This window comes from Betta splendens, chromosome 9 (genome assembly GCF_900634795.4).
Source record: "Betta splendens chromosome 9, fBetSpl5.4, whole genome shotgun sequence".
Lineage (NCBI taxonomy): Eukaryota > Metazoa > Chordata > Actinopteri > Anabantiformes > Osphronemidae > Betta > Betta splendens.
In genome coordinates, this window is record NC_040889.2 from 3,723,435 (window position 1) to 3,750,102 (window position 26,668).

A 26,668-nucleotide genomic window follows, 5' to 3' on the forward strand; every position below is an offset into this window, starting at 1 on the left:
AAATGGCTCTGTGGCGCAATAGGTCAGCGCGTTCTGCTGGGTAGTCGGAAGGCTGGTGGTTCAAGCCCACCCAGGGACGTTTAATGTCTGTAAAGTCTTTTGAGACCATGTAGATAGGATTTTTCACCAAACCCCCTTGATTTTCATCTTTCAAAGATAAGGTAATGGATATTTCCTCATCCCACATCGTCTTCAATACTTCTGAACCACCAGCATTCGGACTTGTAAAGAATAGTTCTACAACTGACAAGCACTTGACTGCACCTAATACATATTGTTGAGAAATAGTGTTCTGAATGAAGTCCAAATCAAAGGGTATAATGTCTCTGTAAAGCAGTAGGTCAGCACATTCGGCTGTTAACCGGAAGGCTGGTGGTTCAAGCCCACCCAGGGACGTTTAATGTCTGTAAAGTCTTTTGAGACCATGTAGATAGGATTTTTCACCAAACCCGCTTGATTTTCATTTTTCGAAGAGAAGTTATTGGAAATTTCCTCATCCCACATCGTCTTCAATACTTCTGAACCACCAGCATTCGGACTTGTAAAGAATAGTTCTACAACTGACAAGCACTTGACTGCACCGTATACCTGTTGTTGAAAATTAGTCTTTTAAATTAAGTGCCAAAGAAACCTATAAATGTCTCTGTGGCGCAATAGGTCAGCGCGTTCGGCTGTTAACCGGAAGGCTGGTGGTTCAAGCCCACCCAGGGACGTTTAATGTCTGTAAAGTCTTTTGAGACCATGTAGATAGGATTTTTCACCAAACCCGCTTGATTTTCATTTTTCGAAGAGAAGTTATTGGAAATTTCCTCATCCCACATCGTCTTCAATACTTCTGAACCACCAGCATTCGGACTTGTAAAGAATAGCTCTACAACTGACAAGCACTTGACTGCACTGTATACCTGTTGTTGAGAAGTAGTCTTTTAAATGAAGTGCCAAAGAAACCAATAAATGTCCCTGTGGCGCAGTAGGTTAGCGAGTTCGCCTGTTAATCGGAAGGCTGGTGGTTCAAGCCCACCCAAGGACGTTTGATGTCTGTAAAGTCTTTTGAGACCATGTAGATAGGATTTTTCACCAAACCCCCTTGATTTTCATCTTTCAAAGATAAGGTAATGGATATTTCCTCATCCCACATCGTCTTCAATACTTCTGAACCACCAGCATTCGGACTTGTAAAGAATAGTTCTACAACTGACAAGCACTTGACTGCACCTAATACATATTGTTGAGAAATAGTGTTCTGAATGAAGTCGAAATCAAAGGGTATAACGTCTCTGTAAAGCAGTAGGTCAGCACATTCGGCTGTTAACTGGAAGGCTGGCGGTTCAAGCCCACCAAGGGATGTTTAATGTCTGTAAAGTCTTTTGAGACCATGTAGATAGGATTTTTCACCAAACCCGCTTGATTTTCATTTTTCAAAGAGAAGTTATTGGAAATTTCCTCATCCCACATCGTCTTCAATACTTCTGAACCACCAGCATTTGGACTTGTAAAGAATAGCTCTACAACTGACAAGCACTTGACTGCACCGTATTCCTGTTGTTGAGCATGGGTCTTTTAAATTAAGTGCCAAAGAAGCCCATAAATGTCTCTGTGGCGCAATAGGTCAGCGCGTTCTGCTGGTAATCGGAAGGCTGGTGGTTCAAGCCCACCCAGGGACGTTTAATGTCTGTAAAGTCTTTTGAGACCATGTAGATAGGATTTTTCACCAAACCCCCTTGATTTTCATCTTTCAAAGATAAGGTAATGGATATTTCCTCATCCCACATCGTCTTCAATACTTCTGACCACCAGCATTCGGACTTGTAAAGAATAGTTCTACAACTGACAAGCACTTGACTGCACCTAATACATATTGTTGAGAAATAGTGTTCTGAATGAAGTCCAAATCAAAGGGTATAATGTCTCTGTAAAGCAGTAGGTCAGCACATTCGGCTGTTAACCGGAAGGCTGGTGGTTCAAGCCCACCCAGGGACGTTTAATGTCTGTAAAGTCTTTTGAGACCATGTAGATAGGATTTTTCACCAAACCCGCTTGATTTTCATTTTTCGAAGAGAAGTTATTGGAAATTTCCTCATCCCACATCGTCTTCAATACTTCTGAACCACCAGCATTCGGACTTGTAAAGAATAGTTCTACAACTGACAAGCACTTGACTGCACCGTATACCTGTTGTTGAAAATTAGTCTTTTAAATTAAGTGCCAAAGAAACCTATAAATGTCTCTGTGGCGCAATAGGTCAGCGCGTTCGGCTGTTAACCGGAAGGCTGGTGGTTCAAGCCCACCCAGGGACGTTTAATGTCTGTAAAGTCTTTTGAGACCATGTAGATAGGATTTTTCACCAAACCCGCTTGATTTTCATTTTTCGAAGAGAAGTTATTGGAAATTTCCTCATCCCACATCGTCTTCAATACTTCTGAACCACCAGCATTCGGACTTGTAAAGAATAGCTCTACAACTGACAAGCACTTGACTGCACCGTATACCTGTTGTTGAGAAGAACTCTTTTAAATGAAGTGCCAGGGAAATTGTAAATGTCTCTGTGGCGCAATAGGTCAGCGTGTTCGGCTGTAAACAGGAAGGCTCGTGGATCAAACCCACCCAGGGACGTTAAATATCTGAAAAGTCTTTTGAGACCATGTAGATAGGATTTTTCACCAAACCCGCTTGATTTTCTTTTTTCGAAGAAAAGTTATTGGAAATTTCCTCATCCCACATCGTCTTCAATACTTCTGAACCACCAGCATTCGGACTTGTAAAGAATAGTTCTACAACTGACAAGCACTTGACTGCACCTAATACATATTGTTGAGAAATAGTGTTCTGAATGAAGTCCAAATCAAAGGGTATAACGTCTCTGTAAAGCAGTAGGTCAGCACATTCGGCTGTTAACTGGAAGGCTGGCGGTTCAAGCCCACCAAGGGATGTTTAATGTCTGTAAAGTCTTCTGAGACCATGTAGATAGGATTTTTCACCAAACCCGCTTGATTTCATTTTTCGAAGAGAAGTTATTGGAAATTTCCTCATCCCACATCGTCTTCAATACTTCTGAACCACCAGCATTTGGACTGGTAAAGAATAGCTCTACAACTGACAAGCACTAGACTGCACCGTATTCCTGTTGTTGAGCATTGGTCTTTTAAATTAAGTGCCAGGAAAACATATAAATGTCTCTGTGGCGCAATAGGTCAGTGCGTAGGTCTGATAACAGGAAGGCTGGTGGTTCAAGCCCACCCAGGGACGTTAAATGTCTGTAAAGTCTTTTGAGAGCATGTAGATAGGATTTTTCACCAAACCCACTTGATTTACATTTTTCGAAGAAAAGTTAATGGAAATTTCCTCATCCCACATCATCTTAAATACTTCTGAACCACCAGAATTCTGATTGAAAAGAATAGCTGTACAACTGACAAGCACTTGACTGCACCGTATACCTATTGTTGAGAAGAACTCTTTTAAATGAAGTGCCAGGGAAAATTTTAAATGTCTCTGTGGCGCAATAGGTCAGTGTGTTTGGCTGTAAACAGGAAGGCTCGTGGTTCAAGCCCACCCAGGGACGTTAAATGTCTGTAAAGTCTTCTGAGACCATGTAGATAGGATTTTTCACCAAACCCGCTTGATTTTCATATTTCAAAGAAAAGTTATTGGAAATTTCCTCATCCCACATCGTCTTCAATACTTCTGAACCACCAGCGTTCGGACTTGTAAAGAATAGTTTTACAACTGACAAGCACTTGACTGCACCGTATACCTGTTGTTGAGAATTAGTCTTTTAAATTAAGTGCCAAAGAAACCTATAAATGTCTCTGTGGCGCAATAGGTCAGCGCGTTCGGCTGTTAACCGGCAGGCTGGTGGTTCAAGCCCACCCAGGGACGTTTAATGTCTGTAAAGTCTTTTGAGACCATGTAGATAGGATTTTTCACCAAACCCGCTTGATTTTCATTTTTCGAAGAGAAGTTATTGGAAATTTCCTCATCCCACATCGTCTTCAATACTTCTGAACCACCAGAATTCTGATTGAAAAGAATAGCTGTACAACTGACAAGCACTTGACTGCACCGTATACCTGTTGTTGAGAATTAGTCTTTTAAATTAAGTGCCAAAGAAACCTATAAATGTCTCTGTGGCGCAGTAGGTCAGCGTGTTCGGCTGTTAACCGAAGCTTGTGGTTCAAGCCCACCCAGGGACGTTTAATGTATGTAAAGTTTTTTGAGACCATATAGAGAGGATTTTTCACCAAACCCGCTTGATTTTCTTTTTTCGAAGAAAAGTTATTGGAAATTTCCTCATCCCACATCGTCTTCAATACTTCTGAACCACCAGCATTCGGACTTGTAAAGAATAGTTCTACAACTGACAAGCACTTGACTGCACCTAATACATATTGTTGAGAAATAGTGTTCTGAATGAAGTCCAAATCAAAGGGTATAACGTCTCTGTAAAGCAGTAGGTCAGCACATTCGGCTATTAACTGGAAGGCTGGCGGTTCAAGCCCACCAAGGAATGTTTAATGTCTGTAAAGTCTTCTGAGACCATGTAGATAGGATTTTTCACCAAACCCGCTTGATTTTCATTTTTCAAAGAGAAGTTATTGGAAATTTCCTCATCCCACATCGTCTTCAATACTTCTGAACCACCAGCATTTGGACTTGTAAAGAATAGCTCTACAACTGACAAGCACTTGACTGCACTGTATACCTGTTGTTGAGAAGTAGTCCTTTAAATGAAGTGCCAAAGAAATCAATAAATGTCCCTGTGGCGCAGTAGGTTAGCGAGTTCGCCTGTTAATCGGAAGGCTGGTGGTTCAAGCCCACCCAAGGACGTTTGATGTCTGCAAAGTCTTTTGAGACCATGTAGATAGGATTTTTCACCAAACCCCCTTGATTTTCATCTTTCAAAGATAAGGTAATGGATATTTCCTCATCCCACATCGTCTTCAATACTTCTGAACCACCAGCATTCGGACTTGTAAAGAATAGTTCTACAACTGACAAGAACTTGACTGCACCTAATACATATTGTTGAGAAATAGTGTTCTGAATGAAGTCGAAATCAAAGGGTATAACGTCTCTGTAAAGCAGTAGGTCAGCACATTCGGCTGTTAACTGGAAGGCTGGCGGTTCAAGCCCACCAAGGGATGTTTAATGTCTGTAAAGTCTTTTGAGACCATGTAGATAGGATTTTTCACTAAACCCGCTTGATTTTCATTTTTCAAAGAGAAGTTATTGGAAATTTCCTCATCCCACATCGTCTTCAATACTTCTGAACCACCAGCATTTGGACTTGTAAAGAATAGCTCTACAACTGACAAGCACTTGACTGCACCTAATACATATTGTTGAGAAATAGTGTTCTGAATGAAGTCCAAATCAAAGGGTATAACGTCTCTGTAAAGCAGTAGGTCAGCACATTCGGCTGTTAACTGGAAGGCTCGTGGATCAAACCCACCCAGGGACGTTAAATATCTGAAAAGTCTTTTGAGACCATGTAGACAGGATTTTTCACCAAACCCGCTTGATTTTCTTTTTTCGAAGAAAAGTTATTGGAAATTTCCTCATCCCACATCGTCTTCAATACTTCTGAACCACCAGCATTCGGACTTGTAAAGAATAGTTCTACAACTGACAAGCACTTGACTGCACCTAATACATATTGTTGAGAAATAGTGTTCTGAATGAAGTCCAAATCAAAGGGTATAACGTCTCTGTAAAGCAGTAGGTCAGCACATTCGGCTGTTAACTGGAAGGCTGGCGGTTCAAGCCCACCAAGGGATGTTTAATGTCTGTAAAGTCTTCTGAGACCATGTAGATAGGATTTTTCACCAAACCCGCTTGATTTCATTTTTCGAAGAGAAGTTATTGGAAATTTCCTCATCCCACATCGTCTTCAATACTTCTGAACCACCAGCATTTGGACTGTTAAAGAATAGCTCTACAACTGACAAGCACTAGACTGCACCGTATTCCTGTTGTTGAGCATTGGTCTTTTAAATTAAGTGCCAAAGAAACCTATAAATGTCTCTGTGGCGCAATAGGTCAGCGCGTTCGGCTGTTAACCGGAAGGCTGGTGGTTCAAGCCCACCCAGGGACGTTTAATGTCTGTAAAGTCTTTTGAGACCATGTAGATAGGATTTTTCACCAAACCCGCTTGATTTTCATTTTTCGAAGAGAAGTTATTGGAAATTTCCTCATCCCACATCGTCTTCAATACTTCTGAACCACCAGCATTCGGAATTGTAAAGAATAGCTCTACAACTGACAAGCACTTGACTGCACTGTATACCTGTTGTTGAGAAGTAGTCTTCTAAATTAAGTGCCAGGGAAAACTGTAAATATCTCTGTGGCGCAATAGGTCAGCGTGTTCGGCTGTAAACAGGAAGGCTGGCGGTTCAAGCCCACCAAGGGATGTTTAATGTCTGTAAAGTCTTCTGAGACCATGTAGATAGGATTTTTCACCAAACCCGCTTGATTTTCTTTTTTCAAAGAGAAGTTATTGGAAATTTCCTCATCCCACATCGTCTTCAATACTTCTGAACCACCAGAATTCTGATTGAAAAAGAATAGCTGTACAACTGACAAGCACTTGACTGCACCGTATACCTGTTTGTGTGTGTGTGTGTGTGCTGGTGCGTGTGGGGTCTTGTTTCCAAGTTGGAGGAATCTCCACCACGTTGGAGGCATCCTTCTGGTGGTATAACTCCAGTTGAAGGATTTTTTCAAGTTGGACGAACCGGTTGACAGGTCCGACTCTCCCCCCGGTTAGATGATTTTTCCCACCACGCTGTAAGGAATCCTTCTGGTGGGATAAACTGCCGCGTTGGAGGATTTTTCACGTTGGACAAACCCAGGTTAGATGATTTTTCCCACCACGTCTGGAGGAATCCTTCTGGTGGGATAAACTGCCAGGTTGGAGGATTTTCCAAGTTGGACAACCGGTGACAGTCCCGACTCTCCCCCCAGTTAGATGATTTTTCCCACCACGCTGAAGAATCCTTCTGGTTGGGATAAACTGCCGTGTTGGAGGATTTTCACGTTGGACGAAGTGGAGAAAGTGTGTGGTGTGTGTGTGTGTGTTGTGTGTGTGTGTGTGTGTGTGTGTGTGTGTGTGTGTGTGTGTGTGTGTGTGTGTGTGTGTGTGTGCGTGTGGGTGCGTGCGTGGGTGGTCTTGTTTCCAAGTTGGAGGAATCTCCACACGTTGGAGGAATCCTTTTGGTGGGATAAACTGCCGCGTTGGAGGATTTTCCCGTTGGACGAACCCCAGTTAGATGATTTTTTTCCCACCACGTTGGAGGAATCCTTCAGGTGGGATAACTTGGAGGACTTGGAGGATTTTTCACGTTGGATAAAGTGAGAACGCTCCGATTTCTTTCGTGGTGAGATGATTTTTGGTTTGATGCCTCTGGCAGCGATGGAGATGTGGTGCCAGAGAATACGAAAAAAAAAAACAAAACAAACAAAAACAAGGTTAGGGTCGGGGATCGGACCCCCGTCAGACCTGCGCACCTTCCCACGGTCGGCGTCATAAAACCCCACAAGACAGAAGAGGATGCTACTCTCCCGTCCCTCTAAACTGAACAGAGCTCACCGACATGGACGCAGAGACCCTAACTTCTCTAACGGACCGGAGCTCGTCGCCGGCGCTCAGATCTTAGAGACCTTCTCTAAGGCACGGAAAAGCCAGAGACAATGACAAGTTCGCGTCTGGCGAGACGCGCATCCTCACGTCTCGCAACGCAGACCCGTGGAAGGGGGCGCTCCTGAACGCCACCTGGGAGGAAATGGAGGTCCTAACGGGGAAGATCTGGGCCTCGCCCGGCAGGGCTGGTGCATCTGTGTCGCGCGCGCGTTACACCGTGCGAGGGAATAGTTTTGCTGGCCGACTGCATCCCAAGTCCCCGGAAGAGTCGGGGACGGCGTTGTTCTTTGGGGTGCAATCAACCGTGAGGGGTCTGAAATTTTCTCTCTCTGTGGTTTACAATGGAGTCTACAAGATCCTCTTCGAGCCGGTGGCTCGCGACGACACGGTCATGGACGCCCCACCCGCCCATATTGGTCCGACCCTTACGGGACGCGTTGGACCCCGTGAGGCTGATCTGGCGAAGTTATCACCGAGGACCGCGCCAGGCTTCTGAGTCCCCCCCAGGAAGACGGAGTGCGCTTTGAGGATCTGTCTGCCACGAGGTTGCTGAGTGAGGTGCGCGGCGCGATAACGACACTGGGCGACACCTGGTGGGGGCTGTACCGCCTATCCGGAAAAGCTGCCCGAGTGAGCCGAACGCGGGGATAGTCTTTTGTTATATGGGCGGCTACGACGCGGGATACCTGTTTGACATCGCTACCGACGAGTTGTACTCGGAGCGTTTTGTTTTGTTCGACCCGCGCGGTTTCCAATACGTGCTCGTGATGGCACTGTGAGAGACCCGTTCAAGTCTGTCTCTGACTCTTGGCTCACATCGCCGGCTGTATCGAGCTTCTCCCCGCCCCGCCAGCCTCTGTCGTTACGTGTGCCGATTAGGTTTCCGGACACCTTTGGATTATTTGGAATACGTGTGATGTGATTTCTAATATGATATGAATATGAGTGCATAGGAATCATTGTGTACCCCTTTCTTTGTTACTGTTTTATATTCAATAAATATTAGCATTTAATCAAAAGTTTTGCTTATTTGGTCTTATTTTTCTCCCTCAATATAATATTTTATATATAAATAATAATCAATCTGTGTGTGTGTCTGTGTTGTGTGTGTGTGGTGTGTGTGTGTGTGTGTGTCCGCGCGGAGCATGGGTCGTGTTGGACCTAGGGAGGACGTGAGGGTGGTGGTGAAATAATTTGCAGGTGAAAGCACACCACACACACACACACACAACACCGAGTTTCCAAGTGGAGGACTCTTCACCGCGTTGAGGAATCCCTCCGGTGGGATAACCTGCCACGTTGGAGGATTTTCACGTTGGATAAAGTGGAGAACGGTTCCCGAGTTTCTCTGGTGGTGAGATGATTTCGGTCTCTCTGAGGTTTTAATATGAATATGAATATGATTGCATATGAATGCATTGTGTACCCCTTTCTTTGATTACTGTTTTATATTTATAAATATTTATATTTTAATCAAAGTTTTGCTATTTGGTCTTTATTTTCTCCCTCATAATATGATAATATTCAAATAATGTGTGTGTGTGTGTGTGTGTGTGTGTTTTTCTTTTTTATTTTACATGTATGGGGAGCGGGCTGCTGCGGGCACTGAGGCCTGCTCATTGTGTCAACGCTATTCCACCATTCTCAATGTGAGGAGCGCTGCGGCGGAACCCATTGACCAGTCGCCGCCTCATTTCCATTTTTACAACAAAGTTTTCCCTCGATTTCCCAGGTTTCCCAGGATTTTTCCGAGTTGGAGGATCCTCCTGGTGGAATAAATTGCCCCGGTCGGAGGACTTTTCACGTCGGACAAGTGGAGGACGGTTCAGGAGGAGTTGTCTGGCGGTGAATGAACGATGAGCCGGTTGGAGGATGCCTCGCCGGTTCAGATTTTGGGTTGGGTGCCTGTTTGCTGGGGGGGGGGTGCGGCAAACCTTAAAGTCGCAGAGAGAATACGTCGCAGTACCACTTCACCTGACGAGCTTGAACGAGCGTTTATCCACAGTCTCGTCGAAAGGTTCCAACGCTATGGCCTCTCAAGAAGAAGGTGACCTGCAAACCGACGGCTGCGCGGTTGTCGAGCCGCGGCTCGAGCGGACCACAGACTGTCTGCGCCTTCGCGTAGAAGAAGAGGGAACCCCGTGCCCGTTGGATCATAGCGGATTCCCAGACCCGGAAGGAGGCCTAGGCGGAGGTCTGGAGTGCGACTGTTTGGTGTGGGAATCCTCTGGCCTCTGAGGGTGCCTTGAGGGACTTGTTGGACAAACACATCCTGGCCAGCAACGGACGGTTGCTCGCGTCAAGGCTCATTACAGACACCGCCACCTGCCACCGGATCAATTGGCCTTGGACCTGGGCGAACTCAGGTTCGCCCACGGCATGGTGGGCGTTTCGGACGCCCTCTTATTTGCCAGCGGTGGCAAATGTTACCTGCTAAACGTAAAGCGATGCGTCATTGTGCCGGGCGGGGAGACGACACCGTGACAGATGCAAAAAGTTTGCGAGAGATTCACGGCGTACTCTGACCGACACCCAGCTGACGACGACTACGGGCGCAAGCCTCTGCTGTACACAAAAGGCCGAGCGAGAGGAGCGGTGGTCGGCCCTCGCACTGCGGACACCTGTTTAGGGAGCTGGGCAGCCGCGAGGGCATGTCGTATGAGCTGGACACCGTAGACACTCACGTGTGTGATTGCGTGCGGCGTCAGGCTTTCCCGTTTCGTAGCGGGTGACAACAGGCTGAGAGAGCATGTGTATCACGTGCACGTTGCCGAGTGGAGGAGTGCGACTTCCTGGCGAAAAAGTTCTCTGGCAAGAAAGCGTCCGGAAGCAATGATAGGCAAGGAGCGTTACAGAAGGGGCTACGTGGCGTTTCCCCGAGTTGATGCTGAAGGAGGCCGTGAAGGCCATGTCGGCTTTGGCTACGATATGCCCTCGTGTCAGGCTTGGGCAGGTGTCGGACCCACATGCACGGCGCAGAAACACAGATGTGATTAAGTGCAGGTTTATTCGGTGATACAGAGTCAGACGGTCCAGGTCATACCAGTTCGTTCCAAGACAATACACAATGGAGCAGGCAATCTCAGCGTCAAGGTCCGGGCAGGTTCGGCACCGAGCAGACTGGGCAACAGTACAGACAAGGATCAGCACTAACTCACGGTCAGATTATCAGGCACGGTCTTTCACAGTTAGCAGATAAACAGGGTTCAGGCAAGAATCAATGGTCGAGACGGTCACGGTCAAAACACGAATGGCTAACTATAGAATGCAGGAAAGAGTACATGAACTAACAATCTGGCGGCTAGTGTCTGTGAGAGCTGGAGGTTAAATACTGAAGCGTGATTGCTGATTACGTACAGGTGTGAATACTGAGAACCGGAGAGTACCAGGAAGTCTAACAAATAAAACCGGATGTGACATGTACCATGAATCATGACAGATACCCCCCCCCTATGGCGTCTTTCCACGCGCCAACGAGCGCCCCCCCCCCCCCCCCCCCCGCCCAGGCGGGTGGAGGGAGAAACAGGAGGAGGACCGAATCCCCTCCCCGCAAGGCAACAACAGGGTGGGCGGAGGGAGGACTGGAGGGGGTCAAAACGAGAGTCGGGGTCCCCTCACGAGGGTGGTGGCAGGAGAGTCCACCACGACGGCTGGCGAGGTCCGGGAGAGCAAGCTGAGCCCAGCCCCCCCCCGACGGAGATGCTCCGGGGGTCCCTATCGCGGCGGACGCGCGGCAAGAGACCGCGCCATCGTCGCGCAGGAGGGACGTACCCCAGGCGAACGGCGTGCGGTGCGGATGTCGGCTGCCGGCGCCGGAGAGGCAGCGCCATCCAATCACCAGGAAACCGAGGGCGAGGCCACCAGTCCGCACCGAGACCAGAACGAGGCAGAACCAGCGCGTCCTCCTTGGACCACCGCGACGAGGAGACCGATGCAGGTGCGGCGGAGCCGGGCCGCCAGGGGTGTGAAGGGCGGGTGGGTAGGGGGGGGAGGGAGGTGGTAGGGGGTGTGTGGGGGTCCTGGGGGGTGTGGAGGTGATAGGAGGATTCTACATGCGTACCCCCCCCCCCCTACCCTCGGGTGGCCTAGAGCGAGAGGGGCCCCCCTGACCTCTGCGTGCGCCGAGCGGGCCCTCCATGCCCGCTGCCGCGGATCGGTGCCAGAACCGATCAGGTGCGCGCCGGGCCGCATGACCGATGCAGTTGCTGCGCCGGCGCCGGACCATCCGTGCCGGGAGTGGATGGCGCCTCTGGAGGTTCCGCGGCCTGCACGGGCCTCGGAGTCCGCCGGGACTGCACGGGGCGACCCCTCCTGAGCGCGGACTGCGACGGCGCGACCCCCTCCTGGAGGTCGCGGACTGCGAGGGACCTCTGAGCGGACGCGACGCGCCCTCTATCGTCGGATTGGCGCGACTTCTGGAGGCGGGGGACTGCCACCCAAGACTGACAGGGACAGAACGCATCTACTTGGCCGACGGGAACGGCATCTACTTGGCCGCCGGGACGGCACTACTGGCCACGGACGGCATCTACTTGGCCGACAGGAACGCCCTCACCTTGGCCTACGGGAACGCCCTCACCGGCCTACGGACGCTCCTTGGCCTACGGGAACGCCCTCACTTGCCTACGGGAACGCCCTAACTTGGCCTACGGGAAACGCCCTCAACTTGGCCTACGGGAACGCCCTCAACTTGGCCTGACAGGACAGGAACTGGAACGACCTCAACATGGCCGACAGGACAGGACGACCTCAACATGCCGACGGGACAGGAACGACCTCAACATGGCCGACAGGGGCAGGAGCTGGAACGGCCGCAACATGCCGCCAGGAACTGCATCTACTTGGCCGACAGGGACAGGAACAGGGACTAGAACGGCCGCAACATGGCCGACAGGAACGGCCGCAACATGCCGACAGTAACTGGAACGGCAATCTACCTCTGGAGCTGCATGGCTACTTGCCGCTGCCAAGCTCGACGGAGCGACGTCGGCCTGATCGGGTTGCATAGCACCTGTACGACAGGTGGTGCCTCTGGTTGGGACACGACCTGCGCGTGACTGGACTGAACTGGAACCTGGAAGGAGCGTACTGGACTGAACTGGAACCTGGACGGAACGTGACTGGACTGAACTAACCTGGACGAACGTGACTGGACTGTACTGGAACTGGACACTCCGACTGGACTGTACTGAGACTGACAGCTCGCGACTGGACTGTAACTGGAGACTGGACAGCTCGCTGCTGGACTGTACTGGAGACTTGACAGCTCGCGGCTGGACTGTACTGGAGACTGACAGGCTCGGCTGACTGTACTGGGCTGGACAGGGCTCGGCTGGACTGTACGGAGACTGACAGGGCTCGCTGGACTGAGACTGGACAGGCTCGCTGGACTGGAACTGGCAGGCGCGAGAACTGACTGGGCTCGGCTGACTGGAGACTGAACTGGGCTCGGCTGGACTGGGACTGAACTGGTCTCGGCTGGACTGGAGACTGAACTGGGCTCGACTGGACTGGAACTGACTGGGCTCGACTGGACTGTGAGACTGAACTGGGCTCGACTGGACTGGAGACTGAACTGGGCTCGACTGGACTGGAGACTGTAACTGCGAACTGGTGTCTGAACAGGGCATGGCTGAACTAGGGCTGGAGACTGAGCGTGTCTTGACTGACCTGACTGAGACGTGGGATGAGGCGCGACTGCTGGTTGCAGACCTGGGAGTTTGCAGACCTCACTCAGGACGTGTTCCCTCAGGACGAGAGCGGCTGCTTCCTCGAACAGTTGTTCTCTCGTGCCCTGGTCTGCTGCCGAATCGGCGGTGTTCATGAGGTGGGCGAAGAGAACGCAACTGGAGGAGAGCAAGGAGGTGGACCCGTCGGCGACGCTGTCGAGATGCCTGCTATCAAGGGACACAGTCAGTCGGAGAATCAAGGGACTCCTCTGTCGGAGAGGGAGGCTGCTCGGTCCCCCCATGACCGAGACCGCGGGGCCCGGAATCCTGGAACCGCGCCTCCAGAACTCAGCCGTCAGCAGTTCGATGCCCGCTTTACGTGGCGGAGACGGTCCTCAAGCTGTGTGCTTCCGTCGTATGCCTTAGCGAACCTATCTAGGTCTCCGCGAATATCCCCGGCAGACTCGCAGGAAAACTCCATTCTCGGCGAGTGACTTGCGCACGGAGCCAAAAACAAACGGAGAGGAAAAAGAAAAACGGGAACAAAACTCGTAACCGACCTGGGTGCAGGTTGGCGCTGGCTGGGTCCAAGTCGGCCAATTGTTCTGTCAGGCTTGGGCAGGTGTCGGACCCACATGCACGGCGCAGAAACACAGATTGATTAAGTGCAGGTTTATTCGGTGATACAGAGTCAGACGGTCCAGGTCTACACAGTTCGTTCCAGTAGACAATACACAATGGAGCAGGCAATCTCAGCGTCAAGGTCCGGCAGGGTTCGGCACACGAGCAGACTTGGCAACATTACAGACAAGATCAGGCACTAACTCACGGTCAGATTATCAGGCACAGGTCTTTCACAGGTAGCAGGATAAACAGGGTTCAGGCAAGAATCAATGGTCGAGACGGTCACGTCAAAACACGAATGGCTAACTATAGAATGCAGGAAAGAGTACATGAACTAACAATCTGGCGGCTAGTGTCTGTGAGAGCTGGAGTGTTAATACTGAAGCGTGATGGTCTGATTACGTACAGGTGTGAATACTGAGAACCGAGAGTAACAGGAAGTCTAACAAAATAAAACCGGATGTGACAGGTAACATGAATCATGACACTGCGTCGTGTGCGGCTCGCGCGGAGCGAGAGCCACAACCAACGCTGCGGATACTGATGCTGGCGCTGCTGCGAAAGTTGCGTCGCGTCAAGTTTTGATGAGCCGAGAATCCCGTTGATAAGATTAAAAAAAAAAAAAAAAAAAAGGCCGTATTCAATTTCTTTCTACGCCCTGCCTCTGTTGCTTTACGCGTACCGATTAAATTAATACTGTACGGAATGCGCCTTGTACTCCTTTATTTCATAACTGTTTTATATTATTAAATAAACTTTTGGCATTTAATCAAATGTTTTTGCCGTTTGGTCTGTTTTATTTTTTGTTTAAAATGGTCAGCCCTTGCACGCAGCTGTCTGCTTGCATCATCATCATCATCACATCATCATCATCATGTTCTTCGTCATCATGTTCGTCATCATCATCATGTTCATCCAGTGGGCCTGTGGCACGGGTGGAGGTAAAGGGAGGAAAGGAGAAGGAAAAATAAAAAACAAAAAAAATGGGGTCGCGCCGGCCCCGGCAAGACGCCTGACGGGGAGGTACAGGGGGCTGGGGTGCGCCTGACCCCGGGGAGGATGCGGGACGGGGAGGTCAGGGGGCTGGGGTCGCGCATTCATCTGAACTCGATGATCGTGCAGCCTCCTGCTGAGGGATGTTTGGCCAGGAAGCAACACTGAACATAACCTGCAGGAGATAAAAAAAAAAAAAAACTATTTAAAGGGCTTTGTAGTTAAAAATAGTAAAGCCCCACTGAATCGTTAATACGTTACTGCTCAACGTAGGCCCTCAGACTGATGGCAGGAATTAATGTAGAAACATCAAAGGAGGTAAACAATGATTCATAGTCATGATCGTAGATGTTCGTTTTAAAAGAAGGGAATTGCAACTAGTCGCTGTCGCTTCGTTCTGCTTTTTGCAAGACGCGCTTTCCACTGGACGGCAGCAGTTCCTTAGAAGCCCTGGTTTTGTTTTTACTGTGGAGAGAGGAAACAACCAGTGACCATGCAGAACAGAGATGGGACACGTCTGGTTTAAGGAAAAAGTATTTTAACACTACAGCTATGCATGCTGAAGTCTCATCCGCTGTTCCGTAGCAGCTAATGTTTATCAAAGTGACATCCGATCACAGTTTCTGTGTGTGTGTGTGTGTGTCTTGTAGTTTAAAGATACTTACGCCTCTTTTCAGCCAGCCAGTTCTAATGCATCATTTATCTTTTTTAACATGTTATAGGCTCACGGCCTTTAACCTGCAGAAAAAAAAAGAGTTAAATTGAGAGCAGCATTCTGTGACAACACTAGTTTTTTTAAGTACTTTGTGTGTGTACTACAGCACATAGTACTTCCTCCTCGTCGTGCTTGAGCCAGACTTCCTTTTGCACATATCAGGATCTGTTGCTGGCACTTTCTAGAAAAGCAAAACGTGATCCGTAAAGATAGAAGACAGCCAAGGTGCAAAGACAACCCAGCATTAATAAACAACACATACTTCTTTTCTTCACTTGTTTGGGCCCCTGTCTGAAGTTTGGCACTATTTGCCTCCTCTGTTTTACGATCCCTGCCGGGACACGCGCAGACACGCACCTCGAAGCATCTTTGGCCCAAAAGTTGTCCGCTAAAAGACAGTAATAAAACATTTACTAAGGCTGCAAAAGCATCTTTGAGGTGGGATAACAGTGATGCACAACTTCAACTTCAAGTTACATTTAGAAACAAAATAAACATAAACAGGCAAATACATAAAGCAGGAGATCAAGTTACACCACGTCCACCCTCGGTTTCCATTAACACTACTCTTTATCCAGCAAATACTTTCAGCTCACACCATCCTGGTAAGATGAAACCATACGTACTCTGAAGTCTCAAGGTCAGGATGTGGTGAGGAGGGTCTGCGGTTCATGCATCCCATGCAGGAGCTGTTGCACATGAAGTTGAACAGATTGGTGGTGATCTCTGAGCCCGGCTGAAACCATGCAGGATAGTAGTCGTTAGTGCACGGGTAATTTCAGGGATGACAACCCGTGAAAGCGGAACGAGAGGCACAACAGAAGAATAACATTAATTGCTACGTTAGGGAAAGGTCAGAAGTGAGAGGCGTGATACCGGGGGCGGCTCATAGGGAACAGTCAAACTGTGCCTTTTTGTGTTGTGATCCTCAAGATACTGAGGCCTTTGGCTGCCCTCCCTCTGATAAATGACTGCGATGGTCTGCAGCGAGAAAAGGAAAAACCAAAAAGCCAAAGCTCTCTCTCGTTTTCTTTTAACAAACATTTTAAAACAGAAGGTATTATTTCACTGAAACTCTTTTCTTACCGTCTTCTTGTAGACAGCCATTACTCTGAGAACCGCACCGGTGGAGGTTTACAACCAGGCTCAACTCCCCCGCAGACCGGTGGACAAGTCGGCAGGGGCGGGAGCTCCTCGCAACCACCCTAACCTCAACCAACTAATCAACTGACCCCGGGAGGACGCCTACGGGGAGGTAAGGAGCCGGGGTCCGCGCCGGACCCCGCAGGACGCCTGACCCCGGCAGGACGCCCACGGGGAGGTTCCGTGGCCGGGGTCGCGCCGACCCCGGGAGGACGCCTGACGGGGAGGTACTGGGGCTGGGGTCGCGCCTGACCCGGAGGATGTGCACGGGAGGTACATGGGGCTGGGGTCGCGCCTGACCCGGAGGACGCCCGACGGGGAGGTTCCGTGGCGGGTCGCGCCGGACCCGGTGGACGCCTGACGGGGGGTACAGGGACCGGGGTCGCGCCGGACCCGCAGGACGCCCGACGGGAGGTACAGAGCTGGGTCGCCGGACCCGGCAGGACGCCCGACGGGAAAAAGGTTCGTGGGCCGGGGTCGCGCCGGACCCCGGGAGGACGCCTGACGGGGAGGTACAGGGAGCTGGGGTCGCGCCTGACCCGGGAGGATGCGGGACGGGAGGTACATGGGGCGGGGTCGCGCCTGACCCCGGGAGGACGCCCGACGGGGAGGTCCGTGGGCCGGGGTCGCGCCGGACCCGGGAGGACAGCCTGACGGGGAGGTACAGGGAGCTGGGGTCGCGCCGGACCCCGCAGGACGCCCGACGGGAGGTTCCGTGGGCCGGGTCGCGCCGGCCCCAGGAGGACGCCTGACGGGGAGGTCAGGGAGCTGGGTCGCGCCTGACCCCGCAGACCCCCGTGAGGTTCCGTGGGCCGGGGTGCGCCGGACCCCGGGGGAGCGCGCCTGACGGGGAGGTACAGGGAGCTGGGGGCGCGCCGGACCCCGGCAGGACGAGGGACGGGGAGGTACCGGGGGCTCGGGTCGCGCCGGACCCCGGAGGACGAGGGACGGGCCTGTGACGAAGAAGAAGGGATGTGGTGACCGACCGCAGCTGATCTTGCGACGCGTAGGTGCCTTGTGGGCCAAAAAACGTAAAAAAGAATCAAAGTTTCATTGTTTGTCTCGTGGGGTCAGACTGACCCCCTCGAAGGCTGCGTGAGGGTTAAATGAAGTGCCAAAAATCCTATAAATCTCTCTGTGGCGCAATAGGGGTCGCTCTGCTGCTCTGCGCTGCTGCCGCCGCCGCAGCCGACCGCCGAGCCGCCGCCGCCCCGCCCGCCGCCTGCCAGCCTGCCGCCGCCGACCGGCCGCCTAGGCCTCTGCCCTGTCTTCTTGCTTCTGCTGCTGCTGCTGCTGCTGCTTGCTGCTGCGCTGCTGCGGCTGCTCCTGCTCCTGCTCCTGTCTCCTGCTGCTCCTGCTCCTGCTGCTCCTGCTCCTTCTGCCTGCCGCTGCTGCTGCCCCGAGTCCGGAAGAGCAGGACAGGGAGCGGGAGGAGGACCCGCACCCACCGAACCCCCTTCTGAAGCGTCCGCACGAGCGAGGCGGACGCTTCGCCTCGAGGCGGATGGCGCCTTCTGCGGATGAGAGGAGTCACGAGCGCCTTGCCCAGCTGCTCTAGAAACACCCTCCTCTTGCTGCGGTTGCCGGGCATCCAGTCCGGGTTGGGCCTCCCGCCACACGACGAAAGCGTTGTAGCAAGACACGTCTAGGACTTTGTGAAACAACCGCCACGGGCCAGCGCGCCGTCTTTCTCCTGCAGCTGTAGGTTCCTATCACCTTGTCCAGGTTGTCTACGCCTCCCTTGGTGGCGTTGGTAGTCTAGGACGGCAAAGGGCTTTTTGTCCCGCCGTCCTGCGTCGACAGAGGAGGACATCGTCGGCGGCCGTGGCGGCCGAGTGTAGCGTGCTCATCAGGATCACGTTTTTGTTTTTCTTGGGCACGTAGGACACCAGGACGGTGCTGGGAGTGAAGGCAAACGCGGAGGAGAAGGCGCTCCTGCCCTTGACCGAGAGGAGCGCCGGCGGCAATTCCGGCTTGTTCTTGCGAACCGTACCGAGCATGGTGAGCTCCCTGCGCAGGAGCCGCTGGCCCAGTTCGTAGGAAGTGAAAAAGTTGTCGCACGTCACGTTGCGAGGCCCGGCGAGCCCTTCTGTGACGTCCAGCATGACCCGCTGGCCCTGCTTTTTTTCAGAAGCTCTCTTTTCTCCTCCTCCTCCTCCTCCTCCTCCTCCTCCTCCTGGCTTGCCTGTGTAAAGCTGCATCTTCCAAGCGTAGCTGGACTTGGCGTCGCACGCCACCCAAAACTTGAGGCCGTATTTTGCTGGCTTGCTAGGCATGTACTGTCTGAAAGAGCAACGACCTACAAAAAATAAAGGTGAGATTTTTAAAAATATATTTTTTTGTGTCTATGTGCCTGTGTGTGTATGTGTGTGTGTCTGTGCCTGTGTCTGCATGTCTGCGTGTGTGTGTGTGTGTCTGTCTGTGTTTGTATGTCTGTGTCTGTGTCTGCATGTTTTTTTGTTTTTTTTTTGCTTTACCTCTGAAAGGTACCAGTTGCTCGTCCACCGTCACGTTAGGACCCGGGTCGTAGAGGCTGGGCAGCCGCTCCACCCACGCGTCCCAGACCTCTCTCACGGCTGCCAGTTTGTCCGTCGCTCGCCTGGCGGGTCTCGTTTGGCGATCGTCGAAACGCAACAGCTTCGAGTAAGCGTGAAACAACTTGAGTGACATCGTGGCGCGAAAAATGGCCCTGCCGCTCTCGGCGTCCCACAGGCTGGCCACGGCCTCCCCTCGGGACCTGTAGACGCCGGACAAAATCAGGAGGCCCAAGTAGGCTCGCAGGTCGACCTCGTCCATGCCCTTCCAGGCGCTCCCGAGCTTTCGAGAGCCCTCCAGGTTGGTGTTCTCCAGGACGATCCTTTCCACCGCCGGGGTCACAAACATGCGGAAGGTCGATTCAAAGTCGACCGCCTGAGCCGCCGCGTACTCTGTGGGTCCCTGGGCAGAAAGAGGACTAAGAGGGACGTTCCTCGCTTCCTCGCCGTTGCGAAACGCAGCGGAGGACCATTTTATTTTCCCGTCTTTAGAGATAAAAGTTTTATCTTCTTCTTCTTCTTCTTTTTCTTCTTCTTCATCCTCATCCTCGAGTTCTATTTGCTCCAGTCTTTGCACATTTTCTATTATTTCATCATCATCTTCATCATCATCATCATCATTATATTCTTCATCATCAACTTCTTCATCATCATCATCATTATATTCTTCATCATCAACTTCTTCATCTGAAGTGTCCAGCCTTAGATCACATCCCTCGCTGTCTTTTTGTCCTTCATCTGTTTCTGGTCCTGCTGTATCTGCTTCTTCTGCTTCTCCTTTTTCTTTCTCTTCTTCACTTGACACGTCTTCCTCAGATTCCTCTTCTGGTTCAGAGTCGTCATTAGATTGGCTTAAAAAAATCTGCTCTAGAACCTGTGCGGCGGTGAAACGAGCAGCGGCCATGAAGAGAGAGCGCAAAGCTGGCAGACAAGCTGGCAGGCTGGCAGGCAGGCAGGCAGGCCAATGAGCAGGGGGTCAGGCACGCAAGCATGCAGGAAACGCGGGCACGCAAGCGTCTCCCTAACACCAACTCATAAGTAAGACCGGTTTTCTCTTTTTTTGTTTGTTTTTAGTCCAAGCTACGTGAGGGTGGTGAAATAATTTGCAGGTGAAAGCACACACAAACACAAGTTTCCAAGTTGGAGGAATCTCCACCACGTTGGAGGAATCCTTCTGGTGGGATAAACTGCCGCGTTGGAGGATTTTTCACGTTGGATAAAGTGGAGAAAGTGTGTGTGTGTGTGTGTGTGTGTGTGTGTGTGTGTGTGTGTGTGTGTGTGTGTGTGTGTGTGTGCGTGCGTGCGTGTGGGGTCTTGTTTCCAAGTTGGAGGAATCTCCACCACGTTGGAGGCATCCTTCTGGTGGGATAAACTGCCAGGTTGAAGGATTTTTCAAGTTGGACGAACCGGTGACAGGTCCCGACTCTCCCCCCAGGTTAGATGATTTTTTCCCACCACGCTGTAGGAATCCTTCTGGTGGGATAAACTGCCGCGTGGAGGATTTTTCACGTTGGACAAACCCAGGTTAGATGATTTTTTCCCACCACGCTGGAGGAATCCTTCTGGTGGGATAAACTGCCAGGTTGGAGGATTTTTCAAGTTGGACGAACCGGTGACAGGTCCCGACTCTCCCCCCAGGTTAGATGATTTTTTCCCACCACGCTGAAGGAATCCTTCTGGTGGGATAAACTGCCGTGTTGGAGGATTTTTCACGTTGGACGAAGTGGAGAAAGTGTGTGTGTGTGTGTGTGTGTGTGTGTGTGTGTGTGTGTGTGTGTGTGTGTGTGTGTGTGTGTGTGTGTGTGTGTGTGTGTGTGCGTGTGGGTGCGTGCGTGTGGGGTCTTGTTTCCAAGTTGGAGGAATCTCCACCACGTTGGAGGAATCCTTTTGGTGGGATAAACTGCCGCGTTGGAGGATTTTTCACGTTGGACGAACCCAGGTTAGATGATTTTTTTCCCACCACGTTGGAGGAATCCTTCAGGTGGGATAAACTTGGAGGAGCTTGGAGGATTTTTCACGTTGGATAAAGTGGAGAACGGCTCCGAGTTCTTTCGTGGTGAGATGATTTTGGTTTGATGCCTCTGGCAGCGATGGAGATGTGGTGCCAGAGAATACGAAAAAAAAAAAACAAAACAAAACAAAAACAAGGTTAGGGTCGGGGATCGGACCCCCGGTCAGACCTGCCACCTTCCCACGGTCGGCGTCATATAAACCCCACAGAAGACAGAAGAGGATGGCTACTCTTCCCGTCCCTCTAAACTGAACAGAGCTCACCGACATGGACGCAGAGACCTCTAACTTCTCTAACGGACCGGAGCTCGTCGCCGTCGCTCAGATCTTAGAGACCTTCTCTAAAGGCACTGGAAAAGCCAGAGACAATGACAAGTTCGCTGTCTGGCGAGACGCGCATCCTCACGTCTCGCAACGCAGACCCGTGGGAAATTGGGCGCTCCTGAACGCCACCTGGGAGGAAATGGAGGTCCTAACGGGGAAGATCTGGGCCTCGCCCGGCAAGGGGCTGGTGCATCTGTGTCGCGCGCGCGTTACACCGTGCGAGGGAATAGTTTTGCTGGCCGACTGCATCCCAAGTCCCCGGAAAGAGTCGGGGGACGGCGTTGTTCTTTGGGGTGCAATCAAGACCGTGAGGGGTCTGAAATTTTTCTCTCTGGTGGTTTACAATGGAGTCTACAAGATCCTCTTCGAGCCGGTGGCTCGCGACGACACGGTCATGGACGCCACCGCCCCATATTGGTCCGACCCTTACGGGACGGCGTTGGACCCCGTGAGGCTGATCGGCGAAGTTATCACCGAGGACCGCGCCAGGCTTCTGAGTCCCCCCCAGGAAGACGGAGTGCGCTTTGAGGATCTGTCTGCCACGAGGTTGCTGAGTGAGGTGCGCGGCGCGATAACGACACTGGGCGACACCTGGTGGGGGCTGTACGCCTATCCGGAAAAGCTGCCCGAGGTGAAGCCGAACGCGGGGATAGTCTTTTGTTATATGGGCGGCTACGACGCGGGATACCTGTTTGACATCGCTACCGACGAGTGTACTCGGAGCGTTTTGTTTTGTTCGACCCCGCGCGGTTTCCAATACGTGCTCGTGGATGGCACTGTGAGAGACCCGTTCAAGTCTGTCTCTGAACTCTTGGCTCACATCGCCGGCTGTATCGAGCTTCTCCCCGCCCCGCCAGCCTCTGTCGTTACGTGTGCCGATTAAGGTGTCCGGACACCTTTGGATTATTTGGAATACGTGTGATGTGAATTCTAATATGAATATGAATATGAGTGCATATGAATGCATTGTGTACCCCTTTCTTTGATTACTGTTTTATATTCAATAAATATTTAGCATTTAATCAAAAGTTTTGCTTATTTGGTCTTTATTTTCTCCCTCAATATATAATATTTTATATATATAATATAATAATCAATCTGTGTGTGTGTCTGTGTGTGTGTGTGTGTGTGTGTGTGTGTGTGTGTGCGCGCGGAGCATGGGGTCGTGTTGGACCTAGGGAGGACGTGAGGGTGGTGGTGAAATAATTTGCAGGTGAAAGCACACACACACACACACACACAAACACCGAGTTTCCAAGTTGGAGGACTCTTCACCGCGTTGGAGGAATCCCTCCGGTGGGATAACCTGCCACGTTGGAGGATTTTTCACGTTGGATAAAGTGGAGAACGGTTCCCGAGTTCTCTGGTGGTGAGATGATTTCGGTCTCTCTGAGGTTTTAATATGAATATGAATATGAGTGCATATGAATGCATTGTGTACCCCTTTCTTTGATTACTGTTTTATATTTAATAAATATTTAGTATTTAATCAAAAGTTTTGCTTATTTGGTCTTTATTTTCTCCCTCATAATATGATAATATTCAAATAATGTGTGTGTGTGTGTGTGTGTGTGTGTTTTTCTTTTTTATTTTACATGTATGGGGAGCGTGGCTGCTGCGGGCACTGAGGCCTGCGCTATTGTGTCAACGCTATTCCACCAGTCTCAATGTGAGGAGCGCTGCGGCGGAACCCATTGACCAGTCGCCGCCTCATTTCCAATTTTTACACAAGTTTTCCCTCGATTTCCCAGGTTTCCCAGGATTTTTCCGAGTTGGAGGATCCTCCTGGTGGGAATAAATTGCCCCGGTCGGAGGACTTTTTCACGTCGGACAAAGTGGAGGACGGTTCAGGAGGAGTTGTCTGGCGGTGAGATGACGATGAGCCGGTTGGAGGATGCCTCGCCGGTTCAGATTTTGGGTTGGGTGCCTGTTTGCGGGGGGGGGGTGCGGCAAACCTTAAAAGTCGCAGAGAGAATACGTCGCAGTACCACTTCACCTGACGAGCTTGGAACGAGCGTTTATCCACAGTCTCGTCGAAAGGTTCCAACGCTATGGCCTCTCAAGAAGAAGGTGACCTGCAAACCGACGGCTGCGCGGTGTTCGAGCCGCGGCTCGAGCGGACCACAGACTGTCTGCGCCTTCGCGTAGAAGAAGAGGGAACCCCGTGCCCGTTGGATCATAGCGGATTCCCAGACCCGGAAGGAGGCCTAGGCGGAGGTCTGGAGTGCGACTGTTTGTGTGGGAATGCTCTGGCCTCTGAGGGTGCCTTGAGGGACTTGTTGGACAAACACATCCTGGCCAGCAACGGACGGTGTGCTCGCGTCAAGGCTCATTACAGACACCGCCACCTGCCACCGGATCAATTGGCCTTGGACCTGGGCGAACTCAGGTTCGCCCACGGCATGGTGGCGTTTCCGGACGCCCTCTTATTTGCCAGCGGTGGCAAATGTTACCTGCTAAACGTAAAGCGATGCGTCATCTGTGCCGGCGCGGGGAGACGACACCGCGACAGATGCAAAGAAGTTTGCGAGAGATTCACGGCGTACCTGACCGACACCCAGCTGGACGACGACTACGGGCGCAAGCCTCTGCTGTACACGAAAAGGCCGAGCGAGAGGAGCGTGGTCGGCCCTCGCACTGCGGACAACCTGTTCAGGGAGCTGGGCAGCCGCGAGGGCATGTCGTATGAGCTGGACACCGTAGACACTCACGTGTGTGATGCGTGCGGCGTCAGGCTTTCCCGTTTCGTAGCGGGTGACAACATGCTGAGAGAGCATGTGTATCACGTGCACGTTGCCGGAGTGGAGGAGTGCGACTTCCTGGCGAAAAAGTTCTCTGGCAGAGAAAGCGTCCGGAAAGCAATGATAGGCAAGGAGCGTTACAGAAGGGGCTACGTGGCGTTCCCCGAGTTGATGCTGAAGGAGGCCGTGGAAGGCCATGTCGGCTTTGGCTACGATATGCCCTGCGTGTCAGGCTTGGGCAGGTGTCGGACCCACATGCACGGCGCAGAAACACAGATGTGATTAAGTGCAGGTTTATTCGGTGATACAGAGTCAGACGGTCCAGGTCATACACAGTTCGTTCCAGTAGACAATACACAATGGAGCAGGCAATCTCAGCGTCAAGGTCCGGGCAGGGTTCGGCACACGAGCAGACTTGGCAACAGTACAGACAAGGATCAGGCACTAACTCACGGTCAGATTATCAGGCACAGGTCTTTCACAGGTAGCAGGATAAACAGGGTTCAGGCAAGAATCAATGGTCGAGACGGTCACGGTCAAAACACGAATGGCTAACTATAGAATGCAGGAAAGAGTACATGAACTAACAATCTGGCGGCTAGTGTCTGTGAGAGCTGGAGGTTAAATACTGAAGCGTGATTGCTGATTACGTACAGGTGTGAATACTGAGAACCGGAGAGTAACAGGAAGTCTAACAAAATAAAACCGGATGTGACAGGTAACATGAATCATGACAGTACCCACCCCCCTATGGCGTCTTCCACGGCGCCAACGAGCCCCCCCCCCCCCCCCCCCCCCCGCCCAGGGCGGGTGGAGGGAGGAAACAGGAGGAGGGACCGAATCCCCCTCCCGCAAGGCAAACAAGCAGGGTGGGCGGAGGGAGGACTGGAGGAGGGTCAAAACGAGAGTCCAGGGGTCCCTCACGAGGGTGGTGGCAGGAGAGTCCACCACGACGGCTGGCGAGGTCCGGGAGAGCAGAGCTGAGCCCAGCCCCCTCCCCGACGGAGATGCTCCGGGGGTCCCAGTATCGCGGCGGACGACGACGGCAGAGACCGCGCCATCGTCGCGGCAGGAGGGGACGTACCCCAGGCGAACGGCCGTGGCGGTGGCGGAGTCGAGGCGGACGGCGCCGGAGGAGGCAGCGCCATCCAATCACCAGGAGAAGCCGAGGGCGAGGCCACCAGTCCGGCAGCCGAGACCAGAACGAGGCAGGAACCAGCGGCGTCCTCCTTGGACCACCGCGACGAGGAACCGATGCAGGTGCGGCCGGAGCCGGGCCGCCAGGAACCGATGCAGGTGCGGCCGGAGCCGGGCCGCCAGGAACCGATGCAGGTGCGGCCGGAGCCGGGCCGCCAGGAACCGATGCAGGTGCGGCCGGAGCCGGGCCGCCAGGAACCGATGCAGGTGCGGCCGGAGCCGGGCCGCCAGGGACCGATGCCGGTGCAGCGGGAGCTGCGACGGGCGCGACCCCCTCCTGGAGGTCCGCCGGGACTGCGACGGGCGCGACCCCCTCCTGGAGGTCCGCCGGGACTGCGACGGGCGCGACCCCCTCCTGGAGGTCCGCCGGGACTGCGACGGGCGCGACCCCCTCCTGGAGGTCCGCCGGGACTGCGACGGGCGCGACCCCCTCCTGGAGGTGCGCGGGGACCGCGACGGGCGCAACCCCCTCCTGGAGGTGCGCGGGGACTGCAGCTGGCGCGACCTCCTCCTGGAGGTGCGCGGGGACTGCCACCCCAAGACTGACAGGGACAGGAACGGCATCTACTTGGCCGACGGGAACGGCATCTACTTGGCCGACGGGAACGGCATCTACTTGGCCGACGGGAACGGCATCTACTTGGCCGACAGGAACGCCCTCACCTTGGCCTACGGGAACGCCCTCACCTTGGCCTACGGGAACGCCCTCACCTTGGCCTACGGGAACGCCCTCAACTTGGCCTACGGGAACGCCCTCAACTTGGCCTACGGGAACGCCCTCAACTTGGCCTACGGGAACGCCCTCAACTTGGCCGACAGGGACAGGAACTGGAACGACCTCAACATGGCCGACAGGGACAGGAACGACCTCAACATGGCCGACAGGGACAGGAACGACCTCAACATGGCCGACAGGGGCAGGAGCTGGAACGGCCGCAACATGGCCGACAGGAACGGCATCTACTTGGCCGACAGGGACAGGAACAGGGACTAGAACGGCCGCAACATGGCCGACAGGAACGGCCGCAACATGGCCGACAGGAACTGGAACGGCATCTACTCTGGAGCTGGCATGGCTA

At 52.3% G+C, this 26,668-nt stretch overlaps 1 protein-coding gene and 4 non-coding genes across 5 annotated transcripts; 4 read left to right on the forward strand and 1 right to left on the reverse strand.

Moving 5' to 3' along the window:
• Positions 1 to 639: 639 nt before the first annotated feature.
• Positions 640 to 713, forward strand: trnan-guu (transfer RNA asparagine (anticodon GUU)). The gene has a single exon. It is a non-coding gene; the product is annotated as a tRNA-Asn (tRNA).
• An 877-nt stretch (positions 714 to 1,590) lies between these two features.
• trnat-ggu (transfer RNA threonine (anticodon GGU)) lies at positions 1,591 to 1,664 on the forward strand. The gene has a single exon. It is a non-coding gene; the product is annotated as a tRNA-Thr (tRNA).
• Positions 1,665 to 2,223: 559 nt separating this feature from the next.
• Positions 2,224 to 2,297, forward strand: trnan-guu (transfer RNA asparagine (anticodon GUU)). Its single transcript has one exon. It is a non-coding gene; the product is annotated as a tRNA-Asn (tRNA).
• A 3,723-nt stretch (positions 2,298 to 6,020) lies between these two features.
• Positions 6,021 to 6,094, forward strand: trnan-guu (transfer RNA asparagine (anticodon GUU)). The gene has a single exon. It is a non-coding gene; the product is annotated as a tRNA-Asn (tRNA).
• Positions 6,095 to 11,808: 5,714 nt separating this feature from the next.
• LOC129604634 (piggyBac transposable element-derived protein 4-like) lies at positions 11,809 to 20,750 on the reverse strand. The gene is made up of 3 exons (XM_055511941.1): positions 19,261 to 20,750; positions 18,595 to 19,082; positions 11,809 to 12,081 (listed from the first exon to the last, which is right to left on the reverse strand). Exons 1-3 carry the CDS (start codon positions 20,219 to 20,221, stop codon positions 11,809 to 11,811), a joined length of 1,722 nt encoding a protein of 573 aa, XP_055367916.1. The 5' UTR covers positions 20,222 to 20,750.
• Between the last annotated feature and the right edge of the window lie 5,918 nt (positions 20,751 to 26,668).